Source organism: Aspergillus welwitschiae, assembly GCF_003344945.1.
Source record: "Aspergillus welwitschiae strain CBS 139.54b unplaced genomic scaffold BDQ94scaffold_10, whole genome shotgun sequence".
Lineage (NCBI taxonomy): Eukaryota > Fungi > Ascomycota > Eurotiomycetes > Eurotiales > Aspergillaceae > Aspergillus > Aspergillus welwitschiae.
The window spans coordinates 842,432-855,107 of NW_020798704.1; the positions used below are offsets into that span (position 1 = coordinate 842,432).

Sequence of the window (12,676 nt, forward strand, 5' to 3'; positions counted from 1 at the left end):
GAATCTACTCCATTTTTACTTCTTCTTCATTATCATTACTCCCCGGTGTAGGTACGGCTTCCGTTAATCCCTTTGCCCTCCGACCCTCTTGACTTGACAACAAACACTGGTGGCCTTCCGGCAGACACCGCTCTTCCTGGTACAGTGTGCTGCATCTGGTTGCTCGCGTGATTCAAGGGTAGGAAAGCTAATCAGTGCCCGATCCAGTTCCATTATCTCTAGAACTTTATCCTTCCTCATATAGTCGGCCTGCAAGTCCCTTCGTAAAGCCTCGTCGCCAACAACTGATTCTCATCATGGGTACCTCCGAGGTTCGACAACGAAAGCATGAACCCCAGCTGGATCACACAGCCTCTTCAAAGAAGCAGCCTTCCGACAGTCAGGATGAGGAACCCCGTTTGAAGCATGGAATTGCGATGCAGCTCCTCCGCTCTTTGCTCCTGGCAACATGGTTCAACTGCTGCTGCGTCGCCATCCTAGCGACCCAGGTTATCGGCTCCCCTCTATACGTGATAAACAAGGATTGGTATTACTCCTATATGGCATATACAAAACAGTCCTTTGGCTTGGTGATCACGGCTCTCACTCAATGGGGCTGTCCTACCTTTGTGCGAGTCAGCGGTGACAAGAGTGTACGGGGTCAGGTCCACGTCGCAGAGGATGGGCGCTTAAAGACCCAATTCCCGGAGCGAATGGTCCTCATAGCCAACCACCAGGTGTATACTGATTGGATCTATCTGTGGTGGGTGGCATACACGAATACGATGCACGGACGCATCTTCATCATCCTTAAGGAATCGTTGAAGTACATCCCTATTATCGGCCAAGGTATGACCTTCTACGGCTTTATCTTCATGGCTCGCAAATGGTTGTCCGACAAGCCCCGTCTGCAACATCGATTGGAGAAGCTGAAGACTCAGCACACGGGATCGCAGTCGGGGTCCCCGCAATATGACCCCATGTGGCTCCTGATATTCCCCGAGGGGACAAACCTATCCATCAACACCAGGCGGCGGAGTGCAGAGTATGCCGCAAAGCAGGGACTGTCCCCTTTGAAGCATGAGCTGCTTCCTCGCTCCACTGGTTTGTTTTTCTGTCTGCAACAGTTGCGTGGGACGGTGGAGTGGGTCTATGACTGCACCGTAGCCTACGAAGGACCTCCGTAAGTACTTGATGCGCTCGCTTGCAAGCGAATGGGCACACCACTAATTACTTCCTCAACAGAAAGGGTAGTCTACCTGACAAGTACTTTACTCTTCGGTCGACGTACCTGCAAGGGCGACCGCCCACCTCGGTCAATATGCATTGGAGACGGTTTGCTGTCTCCGAGATCCCTCTGGACGATCAGCAAGAGTTCGACTCGTGGCTCCGCGAGCGCTGGACCGAGAAGGATCAGTTACTTGAGGAATACTACGAGACGGGGAGGTTTCCGTCCGAGCTGGCCGGGTCTATCGAAGTTGGGCATGGATTCGAGGACCGGAAGACTGCCGCGGCTGCAGGGTATGCTGAAGCACATGTGCGGTTGGGACACTGGGCCGAGGTTGGCCGGATCTTCATGGTGCTTCTAGGCACGGTGTTCCTCTGTAAACTGCCCAAGCTACTGGGATTCTGATGTGGAAATGACCTCTTCGGCCTTGAGTCGACGTTGCCGATATGTGTGCTATGACCGACACTCTAACCAACCCGTTGCATGACATGAGCATATGCGCTTAGAGTATTGTTATGATTGTTTTTGGTTACTGGCGTGATGGGTCTCGCTCGAATAGATGCCTCTCCCCTCCACTGTGTTTATTTGGGCGTGGTTTCGGGCAGTCTTTGATTTCTTCTCCGACGATATTATTATAGCTTTCTGGTGTGATGCATATTATTTAACACCGAGCAGGTGTATTAGATGAAACACGATTTATTGACAAGATTTTAATACAACGCAGGATAGCCCCTGCATGCCATCTATTACCAAAAACTCAAGAAAACATCATAATCTATTGGTCCGAATACAATATTAGATGACTATCATGTAAACACAGAGATGCGGAGAGTGAGTAAGAGAGAGTGAATAACAAGCCACAGTTGGCAAGCGGGCGGTGGCGGTGTAAACTCGGCCCGGCCAGCCTCTCTCTGTCTCTCTCACTCTCTCATGCCAAACCTCCGGAGCGCTTCAGAAAGCATCGACCTCAGTCTGCTGCAACCACCGCCTTTGTCTTTCTGACTGCTACAAATTCCGAAGCGCTCTTCTTGCTAGTCTTCCGGCAAGAAGGCACTTCTTCCACCCGCGTCTTCTCATCCTCCGCTTCAGTTTAGTTTCATCCCGATCATGAGTTGAGCTGAACTACGAGCCAAGCTCCTTTCACCTCTCCGAAACAGTCGCAATCCTTCCCCCATTGCCCATCTACAACACAACACATTGCTCAAAGCAGTACCCGCACACGCCATGGCGTCCCTTCAAAATGGCCACGCCAATGGCACGAACGGCGATTCTCTTCCAGCGGCCAACCCGTTGCCCAATCTCCGTTTTTCTGACATTCCCTCCGCCATCGACATTCCCGCGTCCACCCTTGACAGTGAAGTCGAGGTCAGCCTAGAGATTCTTCCGGATGACCCAACCGAACTCTGCACACTGCTGGAGAATGAAAAGGCCGCTAAGAACTTCTGGGTCACAATCGCGCTGGCGTACGCCAAGCAAAAACAACTCGATCATGCCATCGACATCCTTAACAAAGGTCTCGCGTCGGTCGCCCATGGAGCTACCAAAGAGAAACTCGGTCTGCTGGGATGGGTTTGCTGGCTGTTGATGTTGAAGAGTCGGAATGCCCCCCGCGTTGCCCCCGAAGGAGAATTGTACACCGAGGCGAAGACGAAGGATCATTATCTCCAACTTGCGACGTCGACGTTGAACGAGGCTTCGCGACTGAATCCGGCGTTCCCCCCTCTATTCCTGGCGCGAGGTGTCTTGTCGCTGCTGCGCGCCTCGCTACATCCACCCCGTCCAGTTCGTCCGGGCACCGTTGATACATCCGAGAGGGTAGAGTCGCTGCGGCAGGCGCTCAAGTGCTTCGATGAGTCCTCCAAGGCTTTTGGCGGTCGGAATGTAATGGCTATCCTTGGACGCGCGAGAACGCAATACTTGCTTGGGCGATACGCCGAGGCTCTTGAGGGCTACCAGAAGGTTCTGATGAAGATGCCCAGTTTGACAGATCCCGACCCGCGGATCGGTATCGGTAGTTGCTTGTGGCAGCTGGGCTTTAAAGAGCAGGCTAAGGTCGCTTGGGAGCGAGCTTTGGCGTTGGTGAGTTCCACGCATATGTCATACGTATCAGTTCCTTCTTTACTAATCTCTTGATCTTTCGTTGCGAGACAGAACCCCGACTCCAAGGTTGCGAATATTCTCCTCGCAGTGTACTATCTTTACGACAGTTCACGACATGCTACGACAGACCCGGCTTTCGGTTCATTGTACAAGGTGGCAATGACACAGTACACACAGAAGGCTTTCAAAATCGACAAGGAATATCCGATGACTTGCTCTTTGTTTGGCGGGTACTTCCTCCTCCGGAAGGCATACTCAACCGTTGAGACCCTGGCCCGGAAGGCCATCGAACACACCGATGTCATGCAGATTGCCAGCGACGGCTGGTATCTCCTCGGTCGGAAGTCCCATTATGAAGGCGACCTGACGCGTGCTGCGGAGTATTACAACCGCTCCGACCAGGCTCGTGGAGGTGGTGAGAAGGGATACCTCCCGGCCAAGTTCGGCACGGTACAAATACAAGTGTCCAACAAGGACTTCGATGGAGCCAAGTTCCGCCTCGAAAAGATCATTCAGCAGACGAAGAATGCCGAATGCATGGTCCTGCTCGGCGCGCTTCATGCGGAGGAGGTCTTCGCGGCGCAGAGAAGCGGCAGCAAGGAAGACAAGTCGGCTGAGATCAAGAAGGCCATCAACCTTCTGGAATCGGTCCGCGCCCTCTGGAAGGACGAGACTAAGAAGATCTCGCCCGATGAGTCCGTCTTGGTGTACCTGGCCCGGCTGTACGAGCAGAGCGCTCCTGAGAAGAGCATGCAGTGCCTCACCCAGCTAGAAGAGATGCAGCTGGCAGAGGTCGCAGAGGAAGAGCGCCCCGAAGGCGTCGAAGATGAAGAGCAGGTTAAGGCAGCTCTTCGCGTCCACCTTCCCCCGCAACTCCTCAACAACATGGGATGCTTCCTTTATCAAGCCGAGAAGATCGAACGAGCCCGGACCATGTTCCAAGCAGCGCTGGATGCCTGCGTCCGATCCAAGGAGAAGGAAAGCGAACTCGACACCGATGCGCTCGTCACCACCATCAGCTTCAACCTAGGCCGAACCTACGAGGCAGCCGACATGCCGGAAGAAGCCAAGAAGGTCTACCAGGGTCTCCTGGAGCGGCACGCCGACTACACCGAAGCCAATGCACGCTTGACGTACATCGCTCTGCGCCAGAGCCCCACGGACGAGGGACCGAAGAAGATGGCCAAGCTCTACGAGGCCGACTCGACCAACCTGGAAGTGCGCGCCCTGTTCGGCTGGTACCTTAGCAAGTCGAAGAAGCGGGCAGCCAACCTGGCCGAAGACCACGAACAGCGCCACTACAAACACACCCTGCAATACTACGACAAGCACGACCGGTACTCCTTGACGGGCATGGGCAACATCCACCTGTCCACAGCGCGCGACATGCGCCGCGACAGCGACCAGGACAAAGAGAAGCGGCGTAAGATGTACGAGCGGGCCGTTGAATTCTTCGACAAGGCCCTCCAACTGGACCCTCGCAATGCATACGCCGCCCAGGGTATCGCCATCGCACTCGTTGACGACAAAAAGGATCATGCTTCCGCTGTCCACATCTTCTCCAAGATCCGGGACACATTGCGCGACGCCAGCGTCTACCTCAACCTCGGTCACGTCTACGCCGAGCTCCGTCAATACACCCGCTCGATCGAACACTACGAAGCAGCCCTATCCAAAGACCGCGCCCGCGACGCACAAATCCTCGCCTGCCTCGGCCGCGTCTGGCTTGCCAAGGGCAAGCAAGAGATGAACCTACAAGCCATGAAAACCGCCCTCGACTACGCGCAGCGCGCCCACTCCGTCGCTCCGGGCCAAGTCCACCTCGAATTCAACGTCGCCTTCGTCCAGAACCAAATCGCCTCCCTCACCTACGGCCTCCCGGAAACGCAAAAGACCGTCCAAGACGTCCAGGACGCCGCCGAAGGCCTCCAACAAGCCGTGGAGACCTTCAACCGCGTGGCACAGGCTAAGAACCCACCGTACCCGTCTAGCGCCTTAGAACAGCGCGCCAACATGGGCCGCACTATTCTCAAGCAACTCGAGCGCGCGCTCCAAAGCCAAAAGGAATACGAAGAGAAGAACGCGGCCAAGCTCCAACAAGCGCGCGAGGCGCGCGAAGCCGAAAAGCGCCAGCGCGAAGAAGAAGTGCGCAAGGCGCAGGAAGCAGAGCGCGAGCGCAAACAGCGCGTCGCGGAGGAACGGCAGCGCATGATCGAGGAAGCGCAGCGGCTGGCGGAGCAGCGCGCGGAAGAAGAACGTGCGCGTGAGGAAGCGGAACTTACCACTGAGTCGGAGACGGGTGCTAAGGTCAAGCGCAAGAAGAGGACGACGTCTACCAAGCGCAAGAAGAAGCGCAATGAGGACGATTTCATCAATGATGGGGGCGATTCTCCTTCCAGAGAGAGGAGCTCGGAACCGGACTCCGATGGCGAAGCGGCGGCGGCGCCGAAGAAGCGCCGGCGTCTGGAACGTCGGTCTGGTAGTAAGGCGCAGCAGAGCAAGTACAAGAGTAGTGAGATGGTGGTGGATTCGGATGACGACGAGGAGGGAGGGGCGGGTGGTGCTGATGCTGATGATGATGAAGATCATGCAATGCGTGATACTGGGGCGAATGATGACGAGGATGAAGAAGAGCAGGATGTGGTGCAGCGTCGTCGGGCCAAGGTCAATCAACGAGTGGCTGATGATGATGAGGATGAAGAGAATGAGGATGATGGGGCGGTGGTGGCTGGAGGAGGGGGCGAAGGGGCCACAACTGGGGGCGATGGGGGCGAAGACGACGATGATGGATTATTCAATGACGATGGTGGCGATGATGATATGGATTTGAAGGAGGATGAGTGAATTGAGTAAGTGAGTGATCTAGACCTTACTTATCTACTACTACCTCTTTAGGAGCTTGTTGAGTTGGGGGGGGGGGGGGGGGGGGAGAGGAGAGGAGTGCAGAAGGAACTTGTAGTTTTACGAATGGTGTGCCTTGCTTGTTATCTTTCTCTATATTGTTTTTCTCTTTCATTCCAACTTTCCATTCATGTATTTGAAAAGATGGCGTTGGGATTGGATGTTCGATACTTCAGATATTATTACTACTACTACTTACTTACTTATCGGTATTTACTATGGGGGGGGGCGGGGCAGGAATGTCTATACTATGGAGCATGAACTACTAAGAACAATTGATGCTGTTATGGATGTACTGTCTGGCTGTATATAGTAAGAGTGATGTTGAACCCCAGCCAGTAGTATAGCAGGTATATACTATGCTAGGTGTAGTTCAATTCAATTGAATCCAATTATAATGTTCCTGGAGTAAGTTCAGCAAGTGGTTTACCTTACTACTAGTAGTAATCTTCTTATTCCAACATACTACCTAGTAAGTAAGCAAGGAAGGTAGTCTATATCAACCCAAGTATAGAGAGTATAAGTATAGAAGTCGAGGTAGTAGATAGAGAATAAATACCAAAACATACATACCGAAAACGATACGCATCAGCAAATCAATCAATCAATCAAGGAAACCAACCCCCGATCCATCCATCATCCCATTCAGTCATAAATGGTTAGTTTACTGACTCGGTACAACTAAAACTAGACTAAGTAGACTAAACCGAACTAAAGCACCACAACCCCCACCACCCACAGTACTAATAACAGCGAAAGAAAGGGCTGGGCTACAACCTATCGTCCTTAGTCTCGAGTCTAGACACCAGGGATCGTCAGGAGTCCTTCGAACGATGGAGAAAGAAGTTGGGGGCAGGGAAGGGGAGGAGGAGGGGGGTGGGTTGGGTTGGATGGTGCTACACGCTAGGGGAGGATAAGTGTAACTTGGACAAGAAAGGGGTGGGTGTAGCAGTGGTTAATAAGGTTGGATCTGAGACAGTGGTGTGGTAGTAGTTACAAAGTAGGAGGTTGGTGGTGTTACTGCCTGCCTTTTGGGGCTGAAGCGAGATGTGTGAAGTTGTTGTGTTTGAGGTTTGAGATGTGGATGGGGGCTAGTTTTGGGGATGTTGTGTATATGTGTGCGTGTGTGTGTGGCATTGAGGGAAATTGTTGGTGGTGGTCTTGATTTGGGGATTTCTTTGTTAGTGGTTGGTGTGCGTGTGTGTATGTGTGTGTCTGAGGGGTTTTTCTTCGGTCAGTCTCTTTCTCCTTCTTTCTTTCTCCATCCCTCTCTCACTCTCTTGTCTCTCTCTCTGTGTGTGTGGCTTCTCTTATCTGCAATATATTATTTCTCAATGGGGCTCTCTCCATTATGGCCTTACTGTGGGTATCTGCACAATGATGGAGGAGGATAAGTATAGTACCAAGTTGTATGGTATGGTAAGAGTGGTGCGGATGGTGGGTATCCGGTCCGGTTTCGGTATCTTCAATACCGGTTTGGGAGGTATGTAAGTAAAATATACGTAAGGAGGGCAAAAAAGACCCTCGGTGGATCAGCTGACGAGCCTCAGCTGCACCGGAAGAACTGCTACTTACGTCGGAATTATTCATTATTATTAGTAGTCATTGACGGCTGGAAGCAGGCGGATTCCTACCGATTCTCATGCAGTGTTCCTGTCCACAGCTGCCCCAGTCAATGGAGTGACTTACTCCATATTGGACACGTCTCCATGCTGGCTGGGAAGATCCTCCCACGAGCAGGATGCACATCCAGACCGCCGGTCCATGTAAGAAAGAAAAAGAAAAGAAAAAAAAGAAGATAAAACAAGAAAGAAACGTGAGGGGGGTTAGGGAACGTGACGGGCTGCACGAGAGATGCAGGTACATGTACGAGGCGCATAAGCAAGTTCTGGGTTAGTCAAGATGAAAACATATTGGCGGTGTGTTCGCACTCAATCTGAGAAGTGAGATCTGGGATGACTCAATCGAGTAATCCATCAATCCTTTCATTCCCCTCTCCTCCCTCTTTTTCCCCTCCTTCTCATCCTGCAATGGTTCCTTTTCAGCTCCAGGTTCCTAGGTCCACCCCGTAGAGTCCATAGTCTCCGTACTAAGGATAACCGACCATGGGGAAGTAGCAATTGACAGCTAATATGACGTTTCCAATTGACTTTAACGGACGCTGTAAAAGTATCCATCCAACGTTTGTCGGTTGGAGACGGCCGAAGCACATGTGTGGAATTGTGTCATCTCGGGCCCGAGGCAAGACCCATTGGAGACTGAGACCGACTGAACAATCATGACACTTGCTGAGAAGCAACGCGTCCTACTATTTACTTTCGCAGGTGGCTCGCGTGGTAATTTTTCTGTTGGTGTCCCTCGGTACCTAAGACTGAACCGCACGCGGTGGAACAGAGAGTAGCACTACTGTTAATTGTCCATATCCTCACTGGGTCTAGCAAGTCCGGGCATCCTGGTCACTGCATGAATCTGTCTATTAAGATGGGGACCGACCAGGATGGTCGCGTGTCGATTTAATATGATGAGTCGATTTCACCACGTTAAGTGGATATAATCCACCACCGCTTGGGCGGATTTTGTGCGCCGTTCGCGTCTTCCACCGTCTCCTCCGGTCGGAGCAGTCCTCCAATTCCAGCAGGTAGATCCAGTAGTTGCAGGAAATGAGCGCAGTTAGTAGATAGATACTTAGGAGTGGGATGTGGTGGCTGTATGTATATGTGTATTCCCACCCTTGAGCTAGCAGTTATGAAATTATTTTGAATTAGAGTTATACCTGTCATGTTGGGAATTGTTTGTTTGTGCCTGGCGCGGATGCAACCTTTCACCCAATTGCCATTACCAGAACCATGGTTCAAGCGTCCCCTTCCAGCCCGTGGCTTCCCTCTGGGTCCCCGAACCAATCTGGCAAGTCAACCAGCTTATCCCGACACACAGGATCCGCTCTGGCGTTCACAAGGTTCAGCCAGGCCGAGAAAGCTTCCGTCGGGCGTCCAGTCAAGACACTGTAACCTAGGGCTAGCAGCCTAGCACGACTATTGTTGCCCGGTGGGGAGAAACGTTGAAACTGGGCCCCGACGTCTTCCCTCTAAGCGAATGAAGATCCGGTGGTGCCTGAGTTTGACGTCTCTCTCGTATTGTCGGGACAAGGGAAAGGAAGGAAGGGAGGGACAACCTCCCTCGGTCAAATTCGAGGCTGTTCGGATGTCATGCTGTTTGTGTTCATGGAGTCTCAGGACTGCTTATGCACTAGGTAGTCCTAGGCACTGTGCTCCGTAGGTTGTCTGTACCTACCCAGTAGCTGCATGCATGCATGTAGGTACGTATGCATGTCCACAATGAACCCGTCAATCAGCGTGCTCGCCTGCTGACTGTATGGAGTTTACCCCGAACAAACGCGCGAATATTCTGACTTCTCTCGCAAGAGTAGCCCGCCGAAGAGTAACGGTGCAAATGGAAATTGTCTTACTCCAGCGGGGGGGGGTGGAAAAGATCCAAGAGAAATTTTCCCAGATAATGACCGAAGTCCATGTATGGCTTCGATTAGACATGATCCCGTTGCACATCGCATCCATCGCCTATCAATTGATTCACTATCAGTCCTTCGTGGTTCCATCGAACCCACCGCCAATACTTGCCCAACGGAAGTCCCCGTGAGATCATCGCGTCTGACCGAGTGTCCCGAGCTGAGAGCTCGGTGCTCGACGGTCAGATAGATTAATTATCATGTTATGGATTCTGGGCCCTTGGGGAAATAGATAATCGATAGTAATCTGTAGCAAAGTGGACTCTGTAGGTCATTGCGGCATCGTTTAGTTAATTGTCTTAGGGAAGGCAGAACGCATATCATTCATTAAATTATCGTCTCAGCTCATCATTCCATAAGCAACGACAACAACAGCTTTGTGTGTGCGTCGAGGAGACGATTTCCGACCGCTAATCAGCATGTTTGCTTTTTTTTCTTATGTTACCCATTATTCCCCTGTTGTTTCGACAGAAGCCCCTAGAACCATGACTGGAAGCCCATGTGCGTTGTTTTATTGCACCGGAGGAGTTTTAGTGCCTTGAGGGATCTCTCTCTGTGTCTCTCTTTCCATCTCGAGTCCATGTCTAGGCAAAAGCCCGATCGATCAGCGCACGGCGCAATCCATGGACCCCGACAGATAATAGTAATTAAAATTAAAGACCGAAAAGGGAAAGCAATCGAGGATTGAAGTCCCACTCATCTTCACTCTGTTTCTCTCTGTCTTTGCCTCTGTATCCGAGTCGGTCTTCCCCTGTCCCATTTTGGGTGATACCTGTTACTTACTTAGGTATCTTGGGACTGCGTAGGTGGTAGTAGTTTAAGGGGCAATTGACTAACTAGACGGTTAATAGGGGAGGAAAGTTCGGTCAATTGGGGGCTCATGAGTTAGGCAGTCAAGCCATTGAATGTCTGTGCGAAAGGGGGAGGGGGTTGAACTAACTCCTTTGCTTTTTGTTGCGTATTCCCTCTTGATTGCAACGTATCGGTTTTCCCCACGAAGGATGATAGTGTCTATCTTTGGTTCAACTGCCTCGGGATCGAACGATCCCGTGGATTAGGAGGTTAGCTCAATTTCCCCTCCCTCGGTTGCCTCTTTGGGGGGGCAAGGAGAAGGGATCTCTTTTCCATCTTCCCTTCGATCATGATCTCAAACCCATGTTGCTTTTTTTAAAGTATGCTATATCCACTTTGGGGGGATGACGATGACGATGATGTTGTTACTGCAGCTGCGGGACACGACAGATGGGAAAGGTGTCAATGTCAACACTACTTACTTACACATACACAGCATACACAGCACAAGCTTGGTTCTGGTTCCATAAGGCCGACTGCTATGTAGAAATACCATCGGGGAAGAGAGCCGTAAGGCGGAGCTCAGGATTCAGGATGATAAATCCTGAGACTTTGTTAACTACTATTTGTTTACTCCGTAAGGTCTCTTTTTGGGGCCGAGGAGCGAGGTCCAAGCATAGTTGAAGTAGTAGTAATGTAGTAGTGTCTAGCTGTTACCTTAACTGCTGAACGGAAGAATTCCTGACACCGGTAATGATTCTGTCAATAAATACTAATCCTACAGCTAGCTACTAAAACAAATGCCCTCAGGCAGGGCCAATGGAAAAATCGCCCATTTACTTCCCGAAGGAAGAAAAAGAAAAGCAGAGAAAGTTTTTCAACGGCGAACGTGGGCGGGACAAGAAAGTCAAAAAGTTAAGAAAAAAGAAAAGAAAGGAAAGGAAAATAAAAAAAAATGGTATAAAAAAAAACAACGTAGGTTTTACCATTTTGAGTTTTGTGACTGACTTGCTGGCTGAAGCGGTTTACCTTACGGCATCCGATGCAGTTGGGAGAGGGGGAGGAAAATACGCTCAATACCCCTGCCGTCCCGTGTTGTTGGTGTACCGTAAAATAAAGTCTGGAACTGGGCTGGGATTGGCATCGCCAGTATTTGATGATCGTCTCGTCTCGCTCCTTTCCCTCCATCTTCAATTTCTACTACTAGTATAGTACCCTTCCCTCATCCCTCTCCTTCGCTCTCTTTCTCTTTTCTCTCTGTTCGAGTCTGCCCCGTCTCAATTTCTCTCCCTTCCTCTTAGTGTGGAGTTTGTAGTAGTTTGTTGCTGCTCTTTTTATAGTGCTGGTTGTGATCGTTGGCTTTTTCCCGATTCATCCAGTGTTTTACCCTCGTTTTTCCCCAGAATTTAATCCATACCTACTTCTCCTCCTACTACTATTCAACTACTCACTATCTACGGACTAGTCCCGACCCATCATTCCTTTTCGTTGGTACTGCGGCCACTAGTTCGGGTCCGTCCAGTAAAACCACTTGCTCCCTAAACTGTTATTGCGACAGCGACGGCTGGAACTTACTTTACGGCTCATTTACTCCATCCTTTGCCCACATCTGTTGTCTCCATATCTTCTTCACACGCTCTCTCTCCCTCTCTTTCTCTTACTTGCTCACTACTCTCTCCACTATCTTCTTTCTCTCTCTTTGCTTTCCCCTCTTGCAATTGATCTATCATTTGCTTTTCCTTTTGTTTCCCCCTTCCCCCAATTCATTCCCTTCTTGTCACCCGTGACCTAAATTTTTGGATACGTTTCCCGCAGCCGTTTCAACTCACAATCTAAAACACTCAAGAAACTTTCCGTGGCGCTCGACACGGGGCATGCGCTTTCAAGCTCGACCTTGAAAAGTGACCAATCTTCAGCTCGTCGGTGCTCTCGACTGCCTTGTCTCCCCAGGTCTCTGGTGTGCGATATCTTCTTCCTACCATGGTCAAAGCTAGGACCATCCCATCACAATCGGAGGCTTAACGGTCGCTCACTTGCTTCGCCTTGCTCATTTGGCCCCCCCTCTCCTCCCCTCCTAACCCCCGACTCGATCATCGCCCACTGGACTATTTGATATATAGTCAACAATCCTTCCCTCTGTCCCCTTGATGCAG

The 12,676-nt window shown here is 51.1% G+C and overlaps 4 protein-coding genes across 4 annotated transcripts; 2 read left to right on the forward strand and 2 right to left on the reverse strand.

The window, feature by feature from the left end:
• Positions 1-296: 296 nt before the first annotated feature.
• On the forward strand, positions 297-6,151 carry BDQ94DRAFT_158578 (putative RNA polymerase II transcription elongation factor (Ctr9); the record flags this gene model as incomplete). The annotated part of the gene is made up of 5 exons (XM_026768971.1): positions 297-1,162; positions 1,225-1,540; position 2,038; positions 2,415-3,286; positions 3,359-6,151. 5 exons carry the CDS (start codon positions 297-299, stop codon positions 6,149-6,151), a joined length of 4,848 nt encoding a protein of 1,615 aa, XP_026628306.1.
• A 65-nt stretch (positions 6,152-6,216) lies between these two features.
• Positions 6,217-6,544, forward strand: BDQ94DRAFT_140569 (uncharacterized protein). The gene has a single exon (XM_026765647.1). It carries the CDS (start codon positions 6,275-6,277, stop codon positions 6,467-6,469), a length of 195 nt encoding a protein of 64 aa, XP_026628307.1. The 5' UTR covers positions 6,217-6,274; the 3' UTR covers positions 6,470-6,544.
• Positions 6,545-7,825: 1,281 nt separating this feature from the next.
• BDQ94DRAFT_140570 (uncharacterized protein) lies at positions 7,826-8,196 on the reverse strand. Its single transcript, XM_026765648.1, has one exon. The coding sequence runs from the start codon at positions 8,085-8,087 to the stop codon at positions 7,881-7,883; it is 207 nt and encodes a 68-aa protein (XP_026628308.1). The 5' UTR covers positions 8,088-8,196; the 3' UTR covers positions 7,826-7,880.
• Positions 8,197-10,307: 2,111 nt separating this feature from the next.
• On the reverse strand, positions 10,308-10,607 carry BDQ94DRAFT_140572 (uncharacterized protein). Its single transcript, XM_026765649.1, has one exon. It carries the CDS (start codon positions 10,489-10,491, stop codon positions 10,336-10,338), a length of 156 nt encoding a protein of 51 aa, XP_026628309.1. The 5' UTR covers positions 10,492-10,607; the 3' UTR covers positions 10,308-10,335.
• Positions 10,608-12,676: the final 2,069 nt, after the last annotated feature.

What these genes read in the sequence shown, in the direction of transcription:
- BDQ94DRAFT_140569 (XM_026765647.1), top strand. Translation starts at nt 6,275, where the DNA reads ATGGTGTGCCTTGCTTGTTATCTTTCTCTATATTGTTTTTCTCTTTCA.
- BDQ94DRAFT_140570 (XM_026765648.1), bottom strand. Translation starts at nt 8,087, where the DNA reads ATGCGCCTCGTACATGTACCTGCATCTCTCGTGCAGCCCGTCACGTTC.
- BDQ94DRAFT_140572 (XM_026765649.1), bottom strand. Translation starts at nt 10,491, where the DNA reads ATGGGACAGGGGAAGACCGACTCGGATACAGAGGCAAAGACAGAGAGA.